Source organism: Ammospiza caudacuta, chromosome 13, assembly GCF_027887145.1.
Source record: "Ammospiza caudacuta isolate bAmmCau1 chromosome 13, bAmmCau1.pri, whole genome shotgun sequence".
Lineage (NCBI taxonomy): Eukaryota > Metazoa > Chordata > Aves > Passeriformes > Passerellidae > Ammospiza > Ammospiza caudacuta.
Genome location: NC_080605.1, coordinates 3,932,964 through 3,952,442, shown reverse-complemented (window position 1 = coordinate 3,952,442; position 19,479 = coordinate 3,932,964). Strand labels below are relative to the sequence as shown.

The 19,479-nt window shown below is 40.5% G+C and overlaps 1 protein-coding gene across 1 annotated transcript in view; it reads right to left on the bottom strand.

Moving 5' to 3' along the window:
* The window catches only part of PEPD (peptidase D), a 148,678-nt gene that overhangs the window by 48,978 nt on the left and 80,221 nt on the right, over window positions 1-19,479 (bottom strand). Inside the window, exons 10-11 of the mRNA XM_058813545.1 lie at window positions 15,942-16,010; window positions 8,443-8,520 (exon numbers count right to left, since the gene is read on the bottom strand). Of these exons, the coding sequence (XP_058669528.1) occupies window positions 8,443-8,520; window positions 15,942-16,010 (147 nt within the window). The remainder of the gene's footprint in view (window positions 1-8,442; window positions 8,521-15,941; window positions 16,011-19,479) is intronic.

The following is a 19,479-nucleotide window of genomic DNA, read 5'->3' as shown; positions in this document are numbered from 1 at the left end:
ATAAGTAATCAATAAGCAATTGTGTGAGTGTTAAAATAAACCCCCATCTGAGGCTCTACCAGACTGTGCCCCTGCTGTGGGCAATGAGATTCTCTGGACAGACACAAGGGAAGAACTGACACTGACCTGATACAAGCACTGGGAATTACCTCTGCTTCAGGGCCAGCACACTGAGGTTGTGCTGGGGACTTGGAGTGGTTTAAAAGCCAGGCAGACTCCCACTAAAACTGCATTTTGACCTACCCAATTCACTTCCCCACACCAATGAAAAGGATTTTGCTACTGAATTCCATCCAGCACAAGCAACATCCATCAAGAGTACTTCTACCACACTGCATGTGTGTTTGTGTTAAAGACCACCACAAAAAGTACATTACAGGTTCCAACAGCAGCCAGGTTTTTTTCAGAATATGCTGGGAATGCTATGCTAAAACTATGACAGATAAAACTCACAGCTGACAATTAAAAAGACATTTCACGTACATTATAGACAGCAAAAATTACAAGGCAGACTATAATACAGCACTTAGAGAAAAGCTAAAATTTGTTAGAGCAAACACACTACTAAGACTTAGTGATCTGAGCTTTGGTGAATAGGCTTATTCTTATTTCTGACAGAAAGCAACCTCACAGTCTGAATTAACCAGTACTAACAGAAGCCATTCAATTACAGCAAAATTATTGTTAATTCTAGCAAATACATTTCTCTGTTTTTAATCAAATTCAATTTTTCTGAATTAGCATAAAATTAATATAGTCCATAGGTACAACAAAATGAAAAATACCTACACTTGATGAAAACAGTAAATATTAAATCAAACCAGAGGAATCAGGCCAAAGGAATTATTCCAGAAATGGATAGCCAGTTAATTTTGCAATCAACCAGTAAGTAGCAGCAATGTACTTTGTATTATTATTAGAAATAAAGCCATTACCAACAAGCTGTTTCAAAACTGCAGACTGAAAAGTTAAAGCTAACCATAATTTTTGCATATTATTACAGCACTGAACTTCAAAATGCATAAAAGTGCACAAGGCCAAATGAAAATACTGGTCCCACCCACATAAAATGGTTGAGCATTTACATCTGACACATGAACATCCTGAGATCTTACAAGCTGTGCTTTCAAGAAGTAATAAATACAATATTTTGTACCATAGGATAGATGGTTTTAATAGCAGACACTGAAGAACTTGGGTTGGAAAAAGAAAGACTTCTATTATCTGATGGAAAAAGAGGGTCAGTTCCTGCTTTTAAAATACAACATTGCCCCCACCTGGACAAATGAGTTTTGGTTCTAGGTTGATATTAGTATTGTGCAACTTGATAAAATACTGAGAATTCCAAAAAGAGTTTGAAAAACAGATACAGCAAACTTTGATCATCTTTTCTGGTACACCTTTTTCAAACTCACCTAAATCTTTTCTTGATTTACTGAAAATTTTCCAATATTTTCCTGAAATAAATGACAGCCTGAAAATATCTTCCTGAAATAATGATTCAGTCCTCAGAGAAAGTCTTACACTTATTATTCCAATGAAGAGAATAGTGCATTTCCTACAAATAAAGCTGTACAATATTACAATAAATATGTGAATATAGTTTCAATGCAATATCTATACTGCACATGCATGGTGTCTGCATATATAAAAGATAAATACATATGGATTATACATGAATTGACAAATCTTTTCGTTATAGAATACTGTGTATTATGCTTTGAGGTCAAAGAATTAAAATCAGCAAAGTAACTTTTATTTTAGCTGATAGAAGGCTTAGTCATGAACAACTGAATCTGGCAGGCTCTTGCATGAAGCCACTTTCTTCTGTGATATTCTTCACAGAATCACAGAATAGGCTGAGTTGGAAGGGACACAAAAGGATCACCCAGTCCAGCCCCTGTCCCTGCCCAGACCCCCCAGCAATCCCCCTGTCCATCCCTAGTGTCCAAACCCTCCTGGAGCTCAGGCAGCCTCAGGGCTGTGCCCATTCCCTGGAGCCTGGGCAGTGCCAGCACCTCTGGGGGAAGCAGAACCTTTCCCTGATCTCCAACTAACCCTAACACACACCCTGGAGTGACCAGCCACCCCAGGGAGGTTAAAAACTGTCCTTTCTCCCTTTTAGCCATTAAAAATAAACAGCCCCAAACATTCAACATCTTCCCTCTCTGCTTCATCCAGAACAAACTTCCCCAACTACCTGCACTTGCAGCCAGGAAAAACTCCCTGTGATGAACAAATCCTCTGAAATGACAATAGGAGAGTGCTAGGAGGATCTTTTGAGAGCACCACAGGTAATAATACAAAGAAAACACCAAAAGCTACATCCAAGTGCCAAATGGAAGGAAACAAACCCAAGTCTGACAGCTTGAGCAGAATGCAAGCATGTAGAGGCAGTGCTCCCAGAGGGCTGCTGAGTGTTTGCTCTGGCAAGGGCACGATGTTGCCAAAATGAAAACTTGGGCAAAGCTCCCTTCTCTCCACAGCTCTTCTTTCAGTGCCCCCTGCTGTCAGTATGATTCTGATGATTTAAATTTGCACTGGGATATTGAGGAAAGAAGTAGAAACAAAAATATGCCTCAGAGTTAAAGCATTCAGATAAAGGCTTTCTGAATTCTAGACAGTTTTCCATATCCCCAGCTCTATCATTGACTCAGCAAATAGCCATGCTTGTTGATACAGCCAAGACACACTTAAATCATTTAACATTATACAAACGTTGGACTTTTATGACAGATGTGTTTGGTTTTGTGACACTTACAAAGTTTTCTAGTACCTGAAAGCAATAAAACTATTTCCAGGTAAAACTTGTTTTACTGTCATCCACAGCAGTGATGGCACATCATGAGAACAGCATTGAGAGAGATTCTGTTTCACCAAGGACACTGTACTGTCATTGAAATCTATAAATTATTTCAATAAAATAAGTAATCAATAAGCAATTATGTGAGTGTTAAAATAAACAGTCAAATAAAATGAAATCCATCCTCTGATGATCCAACCTGCTTCTATTTAAACTTCTAAAAGCTAGTTTTATTTTATAAATAATAGATAGTCCCACTGTGAATACAAGGTTAATGGATTCTCTCCTAGGTCTGCTACACTTCCCAAGCAGTTGATGCTGGTTGTACTCCCCTTATTTATGCTTTCACCTCAGTCCTCTTCATAAATCACACTCTGGCCCTGGCTCCAGGGAGGAGCAGGGTCCCCTGCAGCTGCCCCAGCCCAGGTGAGTGCCTGTCATCCTTGGGGTCTGCTCTTCATTAACACTGTAACTGAGGAGGATATTTCAAAATGTTGATTTTTTGATTTTTTTTTTCAGCAGAATAGACAATTATTTTCATTATTTTGCAAAGCCAAAATGGACCTACTAACCCCCAAAAATGTTATTAAGTGCTTGAAGGTCAGTGAACCTGCCTATGAGAGTTGTTTCCAAAGTGCTGAATTTTCACTGAGGTACATTTGGCAGATGCCATAAAAACACCAAGACCTGCAACCCACGACACCTGCAGGAAGGCACCCTAGGTAACAGCTGTATCTATTTCAGCTACATCTGATTTCAGTTAAATCAGGCTGATTTTCTTACATTTCTATTATTTAAGTGTAAGCCTCATCATGACGAATCAATGTTTAATTTAGGATCACAGAAGCATTTTTTATTTGCCAAACACTGCAGGAGCCCTGCTGATCAACTGCAACAGAACAATCAACTCCTGCCATGAGTTTGGCACGTGGCAATGCCAGGAAACCACAAAGTCAGCCTGCCAGAGCCAACAATGCAATAAACTCCAATTTTACTCAGAAACTACTCAAATCAAAACATAAAATATACACTTCAGGTTTCTAGAACAAACCAGCAGACTGCAAAGGTGAGCAGAGACGTCTGCCCTGCCCCTTGCTGATGCTCATTGTTGTCCCCTCCCTGCCCTCTCTCCCCAGCCAGGGTGTGACCCCTGCAGGGCAAGGGCAGCAGGAGAAAGGAGGACTCAAGGCAATTTGCTTCCATTATTTTTAAGGAAGCTTTAATTTCTCTGGTGGCAGATGCTGATTTGTTGAGCCAACACTTATCATTGAAGCACACTGGCTCCTACTGAACTGGATGCTGTTTCCCAGGGTCAGGTCAGCACTTCCAGCCAAAGTCAAGGATCTGTTTAGGAGAGCTGAAACCAGAGTTCCCACCTCCCACAGGGGCCCTGTAACCAATATTGACCCAACATCTTCCTGCAGTGTGAACAAAAGCCAGCTGCTCATGAGACATTTACCATGTGGGGCTGCCATTCTCTGAGCAGGACTCCCAGGTGCACATTTGATTTGTGCCTAAAGGACTCAGCTCTCTACTCCTTCTATTTATTTGGGTTATTGTCTTCTTGAGTAGCAGCTTTCAATTTCATTCTACTCCTCACCAAACTCTGAAAGACCTTTGGTTTTCCAAAATGCTGGAAGCCTCTTGAGTGCAAGGCAGGAGATTGCAAACTACAACAAGTATTTAGCTTGTGACTCCACTTTCCCCACTACCAAATGCCTCAGTACAGAAACAAAAGGGTCTTGGCATCCCATTAGTAATGCAAAACCTGGAGAGGATGCAGTGAACCTCAGCCCAGGGCTCAGCTCCAATCCAAGCTGTCAGAGCTTTAAGATGACAGAAGAAAATCAGAATTTGTGAACAGCGTGGCCATACATCATCACTGCCAGCTGTGATTTGCTACATTCCAAGTAGAAGATTTTATTTAAAGTTAATAGTGAGTAAAAGGGCCAAGTGCCTACAATGGTGACTCAGCCTACCCCATTTATCTGGATGACCTTTATGATCACAGAAACAGGCACCTGCTTAGGGAAAGTGTTTGGTTTAGGGCAAATTGATAATTTCCATGTTCACCACAGAATGCTATAGTACATGAATCATTTATACAAAATACTGATTTGGTGCTATTGCAATATTTGCTTTTAATATCCATACCAGTTAAATATCTGTATCCTGAACACCTAAACCTCCCTAAAAATACTGATTTCTTTCTCTGTCAATCACAGTGCTTTGTGTTAGACAGCTATTTCAATATTTAACAGATTGAAAAGGATAGCCCTGCTTAGCAAGACAATGTGTATTAACAAGGAGTGCCAGAAATTCCCTTGACAGTCCTTTGTTTTGCACTGGGATCTTTTAGTGCTGAAGCTGTACCTATAAAAAGTGTGGATTATGATGCACTCTCAGAGATATAATTCCATACCAGCTTCTTACAGAAGCAATAAACCCACTTGATACAGGTTAATTTAAGAAAAAAACATTTTAAAGCCAGGCTTTTCTAAACCTTCCACAGCTTTTGACAAAGAAGTCAGAATAACAGCCTTAAAAAAGAAATAAAAATGCAATAGCACAAGTGTTTTGGCCTATGATCTTCTTTTAACAATTAAATCCTTGTTACTTACACTTTCTAAAAAGCCAGTGATGCATGCACTCAAGCATTTCACAGAAGCAAAGCCTTAGTTTTCCAAATGTGTTTTTTCTAATATTCAGGTGCTTAGTTGACTTATTTATGATACTTACTGCACTGCTTTGTACATAAAAATACTGAGCTGCACATTTCTGCAAAACCCATGAATGTTATTCATATCCAGCAGGTAATGTTAAGAAAAAGACATGAAATTCTACAGAATAATTTATTAAAAATCACACCAAATTCCCACTCTCCCAATTCTATTACACACAACTCTATGAATAGTTAGATCAATGTTATGCCAAAACGCTGGCAGAAACAGAAATAACCCTTAAAATACTCTTTTTCATCAAGAATAAAAGTCTATTTTTTCTCCATGTTCAGGGCTTTCTAACACTATCCAACAGAGGGCTCCCCATAGCTATTAAAAAGCTTAATTGAAAGCCAATATACAAATGCTAATAGACAAAGACAAATCAGCACACTGTCATTTTAATGCCTCCTCTGTATGCACACACACACCCTTCCACACCCAAATTAGACATTTGTGAAGTCCCACAGTGAAACCACTCAGAATTTGTATGCTGCTCATGCATGCTGCACCTCAAGACTTTTTCTGAATCATTATTTTTAACTCTGGAAAATAAGTGTGTTTTTAAATTGTCTTTACAGAAATTAAATCACTTTTTCTTATTATTGCTTTATTCCCCCTTGAGATAAATGCTAAGAAGCCAATGTGGAGCAGAGTCTGCTCTTTGAGTGCCAGCCAGGGAAGGGCAGGGCAGTGGCTGGAGCCTGGCAGGTGCTCATGTGTCACATTCACATCTTCTGAAAAATCCCTTTGCCCAGGATTTTGCTCCTGGGAAGCTGAGAATCATCAGAGGAAAAGGAAAACAATAATTATCTGATTTGCTTCTCTTGTGTTTTGCTGCTTTGGAATGTGTTTGGAGATTGTTTACCCACAGGTGATTGTTTCATTGGTTTCATGTTATTTGTTTTGATTCTTTGGCCAATCAGGGCCAAGCTGTGTCAGGACTCTGGAAAGAGTCACGAGTTTTCATTATTATCTTTTCAGCCTTCTGTAAGTATCCTTTCTGTATTCTTTAGTATAGTTTAGTATAGTATTCTTTATTATAATATAGTATCATAAAGTAATAAATTAGCCTTCTGAGAGCATGGAGTCAGATTTATCATTCCTCCCTACCACGGGCACCCCACAAATACAACACTCCTGCCTCTGAGGCAGCCTTTGCTGGCACCTGAAAATGTCTTCACCAAGAGCAGGAGGTTATTGCAGACCCTGTCACACCTTGTCTCTTTGTTGAGGCACAGGTGCTGCTCAGCAGTTTGAAACCCTGAAGTAATTGATGTATTTGGTAGGTTATGGTTTCCTGACACTGAGATACCTGAGGCTGATAAAACCAAACATATTTTAAAGACTTTTCCAGTACTGCAGAAAAGAAGGGTTTGCAAAGAGTCCTGTATGAACTCTTGTGGTTTAAGGAGGACTACAGCCGTGCACTGAATTGTCCTTGGGGACTGTAAGCAAAAGATTCCTGCACACACCCCTCACCCTGAGGTCTCCCTCAGTGTTAAAGACCTAAGTTTTAAATCTGGGATATGATAATGCTCTGTGGCATTATCTTCTCTCTCTCATATCTTCTCTCAGTAGCACATGCTGTGATTTCCTGTATGCTACACACCTTCCTTTTGAAATTTAATTGAATGACACAGCTGATACACTTTTATGTTGGTATGTCCTTCCTGATCAAAAAATGCTCATAGCATATTATCTACTCAAACACAACATAATCACAAATCAAAATATTGCCCTGCAATACTAAATTAACTTTAGTATTTGATGGGTTTAGTAAGATATTAACCACAGATGAAGATAATACATAAACTATTGTACAAGAAGCTTTTTAAAAAGTTTTTACAGTATTATAAAGAAATTACCTATCTGTAATTCCATAAGTTCACTGTGCAGCACCTGAAGGTGCCTGGAACTTTAGCCAACCAGGCATATTTTTTAACTTCTGAGACTCAATTTGTTTTCCATAATAGGTTTTGAGCTTATCAATGATAATACTAATTTGCTTTTCTTCTGCATTTACATTCCACTGTGAAAATAGATACCTACACTCCTCCTGCACAGGCTACAAAGGTAATTCTATACAATTCCTCCACTGAATGTCAGTGATTAACTCCTCCAAAACTAGTTCTGCATTTTTTATAAAAAAAGGCGTTTTGACCCATGTCTTTGGAGGTGAAGTGTGAAAGTTATGATTTTATATATTACACATCAGACAAATAGGCAAATAGACAAATAGTATTTCAATTTATGGGAATGTATTTGGTGCTTCATTCACTCTGCTCTCACCTGCAGGATACTGCAAACCATGTGGACATGCAGTACACATAGAGAAAACTTCATGGGATTTGCAGCTGTATTACACATCACTAAACTCTAAGGAAATCTTTATAGCGAGTTTTTGGCACATCACAGAACAAGAAGCACCATTCCCTGACCTGGGTTTGATCTCTTCACATATTTTAATCTCTATATCTTGTGGGGTGTCTGTGTGCACATAGGCATTAGTAATATCTAATCCATTCTGCAATTTGATGCAATTCTCTAAAAGTAGCCAACACTCTCCACCCCACCACCAGAGCTGAGGTTTGGATCTGAGGTCCAAGAGCAAACTCAAATGATGAATTTCCTAACTGCCCTTGTACTTAGAATACAGCAATGTCTTAAACTCAATTCTAAGTGCCTCTGGTTCAGAAGTCTTTGAAACAACACTTCTCCCTTTCAACCGGAGATGCAGATGTACAGAACCTTTGGAAGAAACCAGAATAATCTGACATGCAAAGCTCCCTTTTATTTTAAAGATTTAGACTTTTTATCAGTATGCAGTCATCCTTTTTCTAAGGGTACAGACAATTCCTGTATGGAAACAGCAGTGGCAAAACAAAAATACCAAACAATCTGTAACACTTTACTTACCACAAGTCTCCATCTTCAATAGTTTTATCATTTGGGGCTCCAGCATGGCCATAGTGCAAAACAGATGAGTTCTCCCCACTGATGGGCAAACAGAAAATTGGCACAATTAGTGGAAGAAACATTAACACACACATTCATATGACATAAGAAGGAGCTCTGTAAGCATCAGTGCATTCACACAAAAAGCAGCCTGTGAGAGCTGTCCCAGTCCCTGCCTGGTGTGGCTGCAGTAACCATCCCAGCATTTGTGCAGCAGAGCTGGGCACAGCTCAGATCAACATTTCCTATGTCCATAACAGTGTAAAGGAAAGAATTATGTGCAAGTAAATTACCAATTTACACCCATTTATTATTTTCTGATGGGTTTTGTTGTTGTTGTTTTTATTTTTTAAATTACTTAGTGCTATTTTTCCCTATTCAAGGTTAAGTAGTCTGAGGCATAAAACAAACTAACTTCCACTGGGGTAAAATCAGACATTTGAAACACTGGGAATCACTGGGACAGGAGGAATTGAGCTGTCTGAGGGAACAGCTCCAGCTGCCCCCTGGCATGGCCACAGGTGGGCTCTGCTGCAGGGATGCACTGCTTGGGGAACATTCCCAGCTCACAATGCCAGCAGCAGGAGCAGGGATCAAAACTGTCACTCTCTTCTTACCTGCTGTTGAAAAATCACATTGCAAAGAAAAGATTTTTATTCCTGGAAACCTTTCAGAGTAAACTGCTGATTCACAAGAATAAAACAGCTCCAGAGAAGGATGGACACTTGTTCTGTTGTTCTGAAGTTCCATGATCCACTAAGTGACCTACATTTGGCCTTGGCATCCTCTCTTGCCTACTGATATTCCTCTGGGTCTATAAAATGTCAGTTAAAAGGCTGATAAAGATCGCAAGCTCTACCTATTTTTCTTTTACTGTTCTCCTCAGAGAGATGCTCTTGTTTTTTGTCTTCAAAAAGCTGGAAGAATTACATCACACCCAAAAATACCCATGTTGGGACAGGGTTACTGCAGCTTCTCTCCAACCCCTGCAGCTCACTTGCCAGGCTGCACCTCAGCTTTAATCAAAACCTTTCACTGGTCACCCTGCTCAAATTTGGTTCTTTCAAGCTGTGATGCTGGAACAGCTTTGTATCTTGGATGTCAGGAATCTGAGGCTCAATTTCAATCAATCTTTTGTTGTGTCTGGAGTAAATGTGACATCTGACACACTTCTCATCTTAGACTTCTGATGTGTGCAATTACAAAAACAGTGAGCATGCACTGTATCCAAAAAGAGATTACCTTCAAGACACATTAAGTACTTGTGATAAAAGATCATCAGTCATACAGATAATTTCATAAACAATGATCATGGAGTAGAAAGCAGAAAGTTACTGCAGGCTCCCTATCTAAATTGGCTGGACTGTGTCCCTGGAAGTATTTAATAATACATGTAGCTGTGGCACAGCTGTGGACACAGTTTAGCAGTGAACTTGGCTCTGTTGGGTTAATGGATGGACTGGATGATCTCAGAGGGTTCTTACAACCTGAATAATTCTACATTGATATTTTGAAAACAGTAAGTATTTATTATTAAGTATTTTTTAACTATGTAATAAGACAGCGAAAGGTGATATTTCAGAATGACAGGGATGATTTTCTGATACAAAGTGTACTTCATAAAATTATACACACTCCAAACAGAAAAATTTAGAACAGTTAAAAGTTGTTAAATCAAGAGTTAAAAAGCCCTAAGAACTAAGGCTGCAATACATTCATTTTGTGATGCTGGTCCAATGGTTTAAGCACAGTTTCACAACTGGCTGGATGCTGGACTTGAGAACCTCTGCAGCTGTGCAGATAGCTAAAAATGGACCCAGAAAGCCTGTATACAAGATGCAGACAGACATAAACTTCTTTCTGAGATGTTCTGTCTCCTGGGCACTGGTGGAATATTTTCCACACCAGGACACTTTCAAAATGAGTTTGCTCTATCTGAAGAAAAGATCTGTAATAGAGCAATGGAGTGCAATGAAAGGAAAAGGTGTGCTGTGCCAGGCAGGGTGTGCAGTGGGAGCTGAGCTCTCCCAGCAGGGGACAGGGGGGCAGAGCTCCTGCCCCTGACTGCTCCTCTGCCTCAGGAACTGCTTCCCAGGTGCAGGGTTGAAATTTTGGGATGATGGCACATGGAAGTAACTAGAATGACCTTGCATGACACTGTTTGGTGTTAAGGAAAACCACAAGAAATAATACAAAGTATCAACTGTGGAAGAGGTTTTACAGTGACTTCTGTGAGCCAGAGAGAAGTCTGATAAGAAGATCCATGTTTATCCCTGAAAGAATTTCCTACAAGGTCATTGACACAGAAACCAAGAAAGAAAGAAGGATAAATAAGAGAAACCTGCAACTGCCTGTTCCAATGAGCACTTTGTCTCTCCTGACCAATGAGTAAAGTGTAAACTTACGAGTTTTGTAAGAATGTATAAAAATCATCCATGCTATAATAAAAACAGGTTTGAAACCTTCTGAAAATGGGGTTGTTGTCTTCTGATGCAAGGCAAGGCGACTTGGTTCTGAGGAAACGGCACGGCGACTCAAACTCTTTAGGGTTACTCGGGCTGAGAACACACGCAGGCACCAGTATGGTGGACGGTCTAAAGGCTTTTATTGTCTCGTCTCGTCGGGTTTTATACTCGGGAAAGTTTTTCTTTATGTCAGGGGGTCTTACTTTACTGTAATTGGTTAATAAGGAGTCGAAAGTTACTAATGTTAGGGGGGACTGCATTCTTGGGTGATCTCTTATCAATAGGCGTTAGGGGGAGAGGAATCCTGCTGCTTTCTGTGACATTGCGAGATTTTCCGAGCGCCTGACCCTATCTACTACATGGGGTGTGTTGTTTGTATTGTCTCCATCTCAACTACGACAACCAACAGCTGGTGTGCACACCCACACTCCACAGCAGTTTGCCAGGATTTCAGCTGCAGATACTATTCCTTATCTCCCTCCAATACTGGGGATAAAGTAGGAGAATCAAACAGCACATGCATATATTTATGATCAACTTTTAAGAAATTATCATGAACCTTAAGGGCATGAGTCCATGCTTATGTATTTGCAGACAGCTCGTTTACTTATCAAGATGTGCTGGCACCCCCAGTGACAAACACCATACCAGTGCATAAATAAGTCATATACTCACATTTGACAACTGCACAAATGCTTTCAACAAAACACATTGCAAATACAAAGATGAGGGGTTTCTTTTGCAAATTTTAATGTAAAGGTTTTAGTTTACAAAATATTTCTGTTAGGCTCAGCACCAACTGTGAGGGAGCTGCATGAAGAATCTGTTTTTCAGCACCGTCGGTGAAGCATTGAGCAGGCACAATCTTTCTTGGCATTGGAGGCTCCTGATCTGTCAGGCACATCTTGGCTTTGTCACACACAGGGGATCACAGCACAGGGAGCACAGTTGGTGCTGAGGACCAGATCTGCACACCATCTGCATTTCAGGGATTTATTGGCATGAGAGGGTGTGCTCCCCTGGCTGGCTCTGGGCAGGTACCCTGGGCTCACACCCATTAGCAACCAGGCAGAGCCAACCTGCCCTTGAAAACTCCCCAACTGCTTCTCACCCAAAACAAAACCAGCATGTGCACTGAAGGACTGATCCCTGGCTCTGAGCAGGCCCTGCAGCTGAGGATGAGTGGGAGAGCTTGACTCACACATGCACTACTGACCCAAATTAGGACAGAGATATGGAAATCTCCAGTGGGTTCCTGCTAAGAGGAGCACACCCAATCTCCCCTGCAGGCTGCATCTCTACCCCTGTCCTGAGATGAAGGCAGGAAGATGCTTCTGGAGAATGCTGCAGAAATGATGTGTACCCACAAGGTAAATGCTACAGTTAGCCAGAAATTGTTCACACTGATTCAGTAAGCCTTTCAAGGTGGCTTTAAAACAATTAAACAAAATCCCCAGCCACTGACAAAGCACAGAATTCACAGAATCACTGGGTTGGAAGAGATCTTCAAGATCAGAAGTCCAACCCAGCCCCAACACCTCAACTAAACCCTGGCACCCAGTGCCACATCCAGGCTTTGTTAAACACACCCAGGGATGGGGAGACTCCACCACCTCCCCGGGCAGCCATTCCAGAACTTTATCACTCAAGCAAATGAAAGCAAATGAGACTCATGTAAAGCTACTTCTTTCTCTTCCAAGAGGCACCAGTTGCAAGGTCTAGCACTGCAGTGCCAAGTTGCAGTTTATGATGAAGCACTGTGGGAGGTGAGGATCACTGGCATCACTGCCTTCCTTTTGGTCAGCACCTCTGAAAATCACCACACATGAGGCTGCCAATGCTCACCTTCAGGCAGCCAACCTGGAAAATCCTCCAAGAGGTTCCTGTTTTTATTCCATCTTTATTCCATTTTATTCAATTTTGTTCCATTTTTATTCCTTTAATAACTTGCTTCTAACTGGTGTCAAAGACATGTTAGTTCCAGAAAGAATTGCACCAAGCAGCAGAAGAGGTGCAAATTAACACCACTGAGAATGCAAAATGCAGGAAGAGATTCTGATTACTAGCAAAGGAAAATAATCCCCCAAGATGCATTTGAGATCAGAAAGCACCCTGAAGACAAATCATTAGAAGAAGGAGGAGAAATGTCAGCAATATTTTAAGAACAGGACTATGCTGAACATCAAGCACTACAAAAAGTGTAGCTAGTAGCTCTATATTAAGAACATCTAAAGAAAAAACAAAAGACCATTGAATAAAACAGGAACTTATTTCCATCATGATTTAGATCATCATAGAATCAACCCAGAAGAAAGACAAAAAAGTGGCAAGAAGGGTTGATGCTAAGGCATGAGATCTAAAAAAGTTGTATTGAAGTTAAAGAAAGAAAATCTGATTCAACAATAACCTAACCTGGTCCAAAAAGCTTCACTTACGGCAACCCTCAGATGGAAGAAGGCATTTCACTGCACAGGGTTATTCTTGATGACTGATAGCACCTGATGAGAGACATCAGTCAAGGAGATCTGAACCTGAGTCTAAGATGAGAGAGCAACAAGCAGCAGCTGCTGGTGGCTTCTGTGGTGGTTCCAGAGAAACCAATGCCCCCACCACCACCTGACTCCAGCTGGAACCTCTGCTCCCAATGGATGCCACCCACCCCAGCATCACCAGGACATGGGAATGGATTACCTTTGCTTTCCCATTTGTTAAAACGGTTCCTTGGTATCCCAAGACACTGCAGTGAATAACTCCTTAGCATTTGGAAGCAGCACTTTGTAGATGAGTGCCAAAAATATCCAAGTATGCTTAACAAATGCTCCGATTCTCCTTCCATGACACTCAGTGAGGTCTGCACTCCAAACCACTCCCCAGCTGGCAGCTTTTGAAATATCACTGACTTCAGGACTGATCTCAAAAGGTAACACCCTGTCACACTCATCAATGTGTGTTACTATTCTCATAGTAACAGTCAACACATTGAGCACTTCTGGTCACACCAAATATTCATTTAGCATCTCCTCAAGAATGTAACACTGCACAGGGACAGCAATAACTAAATGCACCCATCACATGACAAGTGGTTTATTTCTGTACTGAAATATTGCATTGATTACTCCTGATTTTCAGCTTAATCACCATATTAAAAAAAAAAAAGAATAACAAACTTGCTTTTTATTTAAAAGGATTATTCTTTTCTATGGAAAATATTATCAGGCCTGTAATCTAAAAAGGAAAGATCCTGTCAAAATATTCCCATTTTAAGTGTGTTCAGGAAAATATAAAATTCAACATGAATAGAATAAAATATTCAAAAATCCTAATTGCAAAAGTTATTTTTAGCTGTAAATGTAGTTAAGTGAAATATTTACAATGCATGACATTCTCACAGTATTAAAAAATGTCTATTATTTTTGCCATTATTATGTTAATTGAATTCATTCATTTATTAGGAGCTAGCTTAAAACTGTTAATATTATTCATTCTTACTTCATCACTCATAGTCAGAACATAGAATACAAAGACCTTAGTCTGTAAATTGCTATCTCATGTAACTAATTTTTTTAAAAAATCATGTTTGTCTGCACTTCTAGTGGTAGGATACAATGGCAGATGGTAAGAAAAAAATGTTTGGATATGGCATTCCAAGGACAGCCCTTCTCTGTGATTTAAATCCTCCAATAGCTCAGAGGCAGCTCTAATTGCACCCCCATGCCCTGCAGAGCAGGACAGGACACCCAGGAGCTCCTGTCTGTACTCAATTCTGAGCTGCTGTTGGAGCTTTTCTCCTCTGGGGTGTAATGCAGGTCCTGGGTTTGCAGTCCCACAGTTCACCAGGAGCCACCACACAAACATTGACTGGGCATTTCTGTAGCTTTAACAAAATTATTTGACCACCAGCACCCAAAGCAGATCCTGCAGCAGGTTCTGATCCACTCTGAGTCAATGTGAAGTCTGCATGGCTGTGAAAAATCACACCATGACTGTCTGTGACAAAAGCTTAGAGATGGAGTCTTATTTCCCTGGGATGTTAATTCTCAAGTTATACAATGGTACTTAAACCAGGAAACTTTTCAGACAATTTAGATACACAATTTGCCATAAAACTGCTCATGCTCCTGCTGCAATTTTGCATATAAATTGGAAAATTGCATTTACAAATAAGCAATTGAGTAAACTGCAGAAAGAAGTGAAGGTGCTAATTGTTCTTATTACCTTCAAAGCAATATAGAATTATTGTCATTAACATAAAAATTATCTTTTGTAAGTGTATGTGACTTCAGTGGAGGGCAAATGTTTCTGAGTAGCAGCAGAACAAGTGGAACATATATACCAACATATATGGCTCATTTCACTGTCATACATCTCTGATTAGATTAATTCCACTAAGTAAGATTAATCTCCGCATGAAGCACACAGCTGTTGTTCAGCATGTGTCCCACACTGTTCTCTTGTGCATTTCTACAACTGCAGGGAGAACTTTTATACTCCTTTCCCAAACACAGTAACCTTCAACACTAGCTGCTCAGCAAGAAGCAGAGAGAGCAAAAAATTCCAAATTCCAAAAATATTAGTTCAATTGCATCCTAATCTTTGAGACAAAGAATTTTGAAGATGATAAGAAATACACTTAAGGTGTATTTCAAATAAAGTATTTCTGAGCAACAGAGAATAGCTGTAAAGCCCCTCTCCATGGTGCTATTCAATAAAAAAAGCCAAGTGCAGCACAGGGGTGAGCATAAACATGATCTTGGCAGCAGCAGGAGCAGCCATTGGGAACCTCTGGGGTGCAGCAAACTCTATTGCCACGTTATGTCTTCAGGAGACACAGGCAACCACCCACCTCTCTTTGTCTTTTCCAGTGAGAAAACAGGTCAGAACTCACTCTGGTGGCATTTGCAAACACATGATACGCCTAAAAGGACCAATTTTAAAAATACCCAGAGGGAAGCTGACTCTAAAGCCTGCTCAGTTCAGTGTAAATCATTCTCTTACCTGCCACAGATGCAAGTGTAGGAGGTGTGGCGCATGCCCCCTCGAGCGTAGCAGTAGTGCTGGAACAGGCTGCAAAGAAACAAAGGTGGCAATTATTCATTTCTGCCAAACCACCCCAAGACAGGTAGAAAAACAAGTTCTGCTAGAGAAAAGCTGTGTTGGTGGAAATCCCCAGTCTCTGCCTATTTCTGCTCAGCTGAACACTCCACCTGCCCCCCATGCACAGCTGAGCAGCCCTGCAGAGCTGCAGGGGATTGCCACAGAGCCACTGAGCAACTCTGCAGCAGGGGAGAGGGGCTCCAGTGCAGCTCAGTGACCTCAAATGGCAACTGCTTTCCTCACAGCTCCACACCAAAAGGGAAATTACTGCTGGCAAGAGACTTCATCTGACCACAGAACAAACAGGATGGTAACAGGTAAAATGCTGAAGTTGGCCAAACTCTCCAAAGTGGAATTGAGAAAATCACTGCATTGCTGCATTTCAGGCACACAATCACATCCATGATCACCTTTTCAATCCTGCTGCCCTCAATCTATGTCATGTGGATTCAGGAAAAGTGAAGTCCAACCAGCCCTTCACAGAGGAAGGAGCTTGCCAGACTGGTCAAAGCTCTTCAAAATAATTTTAGCAGAAGTCCTCTCCATTTACCACCTCACAGACACCTTCTGCTGGAAGCTGAACTAAATATCCCCTAACCCTGATTTACACCTGCCTGTGCTGTTCACCCTCCTCTCCAGACCAGCCAGCAGAGCTCTCCCCTCACATTAACCAGGTCCTTTCTGCACCACAGGCTGGGCTGGAATGGACCCTCTCATGTTCTCTTGTCTCTAGCACAACAGACACAGAGAAAACCTAAGACTTACTCAATTTCAGATTGTGGTACCTAAATACCTCTATGATCTTTCCCTGTCCAAACAGGGGAAAAAAATTAACACAAACTCAATCCCAAGAGCAAGAAGATCACGGGGTAACATAAGGCCAAGTCTCCTGCAGCCTATAAGGGACAGTACAACACAACATTGTTTGATTTTGTGTTTGCTTGGGACAGGGAAGGGCAGGGAGAGCAGCCTGTGGAACTCCTCTTTCACTGCCATCCTGCTGGAGGAGCTGTTTGGCCTTAAAAAGCATTACAATATTTTCATCTTCACTGTCAAAGTCCCCTTCAGATGAGGGCAGATTTGCCCAAAGCACAATTAATATAGGCTTAGGTGCTTTACGAGCTAAGCACATATCATGGATCCTTTTATTCTTTTTGAAATATGCTCTAGTTACAATCCAATTCCCTGTAATACTGAATGAATTCCAAAAACTCATTTCTTGTAATACTGAAATAATTTCATTAACATAGAATGATAATGGTGCTATTCAAATAATAGAGATGTTGTGATTTTGTCCTTCTTCAGCAGAGAGCCACAGAACACAATTCAAATTCAAAGACATTAAAGACATTACATGCTTGTAAATCTAAACTGGATTTTAAAATTACACAAAATGACAGTATTTAAAGAGAAACAAAAGAAAACATACAAATTAATCACATATGAAAAAAGAAAAGCCTCCATTTAGAGACTCAGTAGAGGGACACCCTGTTTACAAGATCTCTCTTCTGTTCAAAATACTGTCATGGTTTACAAGGTAGAAAACACTAAGTTTGTTTTGGCCCACAAATGAATGATGGCAATGAGAAGTTCAAATGCCAGAGAAGCTAAGGAGAAACTCTGACATGGTGAGAACTCAACAGAGATATCATTAAACTGAGCTGATAAAATGTATCACCTAAACTGTCATTTTTTCTGACACAGACATCCTTTCACAGAAATGGACATTTCATATGGAAACATTTGCTTGCAGGCAAGCTTTACTCTCTAAGACAAGACACTGTATAGAAGCATTTTGCACAATGATTCTACTGTTATATACATATAGTTACATTTTAGGAAGCAACTTTTAGAGTATTTTATTAACCTTTCACCTTAAATGACTGAATAAACTACGCCCCTAGACAGCAACTTCCAGTAACCTTATAAAGAGCTTAAAAATGAAATGTAAAAATGAAATACGAAGGTCCTAAATATCTTTCCATCATCAGTGATGCAGGATAGCAAGGTTTATTTTTCCTTATGACAACTGATCACATATTCATAGTTGCAATTAATATGAAACTGTGCAGCCAGTAATGGCAGTACCTCTTGCAGTACTCCCTGACTGGCAGTAAAAAGCAATAAATAAATTAAGACATGCATTGTGTAATCCAGCTGTTGCCTGAACTTTGTTTCTGTTTTCATCAGAAAATCATAGACTTCCTTTTAAGACTAAGAAAGAAGGGGCCATCTGTGTGATTGAGCTGATGATGGTACAACTTTGCCAGGTGATGAGTTTCCTGCTAGTAAAACTATTCACATCACTTGTTCGAATTTACTTTTTCAGGGTATGACTTCATGCAATTGGAAAAAAAATTCCAAAATTCTCATCAGAGACAGCCAACATCCGTGTATGATATAGCACAGATATGTCGCAGACAATTTTATGAAAAATCCTTTCCTTAGGATTTTTTCCTCCTCAGAAGCTGGGAGGCCTCAGGAACAAAATGCAAACAATGATTATCTGCTGCTGTGGAATGCAACAGGTGCATCTGGGATTGGTCTCATGTGGTTGTTTCTAATTAATGGCCAATCACAGTCAGCTGGCTCAGACAGAGTCTGAGCCACAAGCCTTTGTTATCATTCTTTCTTTTTCTATTCTTAGCCAGCCTTCTGATGAAACCTTTTCTTCTATTCTTTTAGTATAGTTTTAATATAATATATATCATAAAATAATAAATCAGCCTCCTGAAACTTGGAGTCAGATCCTCGTCTTGTCCTTCATCCAAAACCCCCTACGAATGCCGTCACACAGATAAGTGACGAAGAAGATGACAAAGGCTGGCTTTTCAAAGCTAGAAAGAATAAATGCAGAATTAGAGAAGTACCAGGACTTTGAAGGTGAAGTCCCAGCCCCACTGAAGTTAATGCAGATTCTGAACTTGATTTCACCACACCAAGATTTCACTGTCTACACTCTGCAAGAATCCTTATCCATAAGAGCAACATGAAAGTACAGAGTCTGAAATAGTTGGATGGAATATAATTTAATCTGGCACTCTGCATCCATTGCAAATATTGCATCCTGAGCTTCTCCTGGTGTTTCTGATTGGAGGATTGGTGTGTTCAGTCAGTTTTATGTTGGTGCTGGATGCTTCACCCTGAGCTTCTAATGCCACCAGCACAGGCACAGAAATGAAGCAGTTTTTCCTCTTCTCCTTGCACAGGTTTCAAAGCTCATGCCATGTTTATTTGTGCAGTATTTCTGCAGAGGGTGTGTGTATCACCTACCATGGAAGGATGGCCTCAGTGGTGTACACAGACCAACCACTGGAGCATTGTCACATGTCACCTGTAAATGCAGACAGCTTTGCTAGAGCTGGCATGGGCTGTGCATTGCTTTGGACACAATTGGTTTGTTGCTGTTGCTGTGTAAAAGAACATCCTGGGTTTGGTG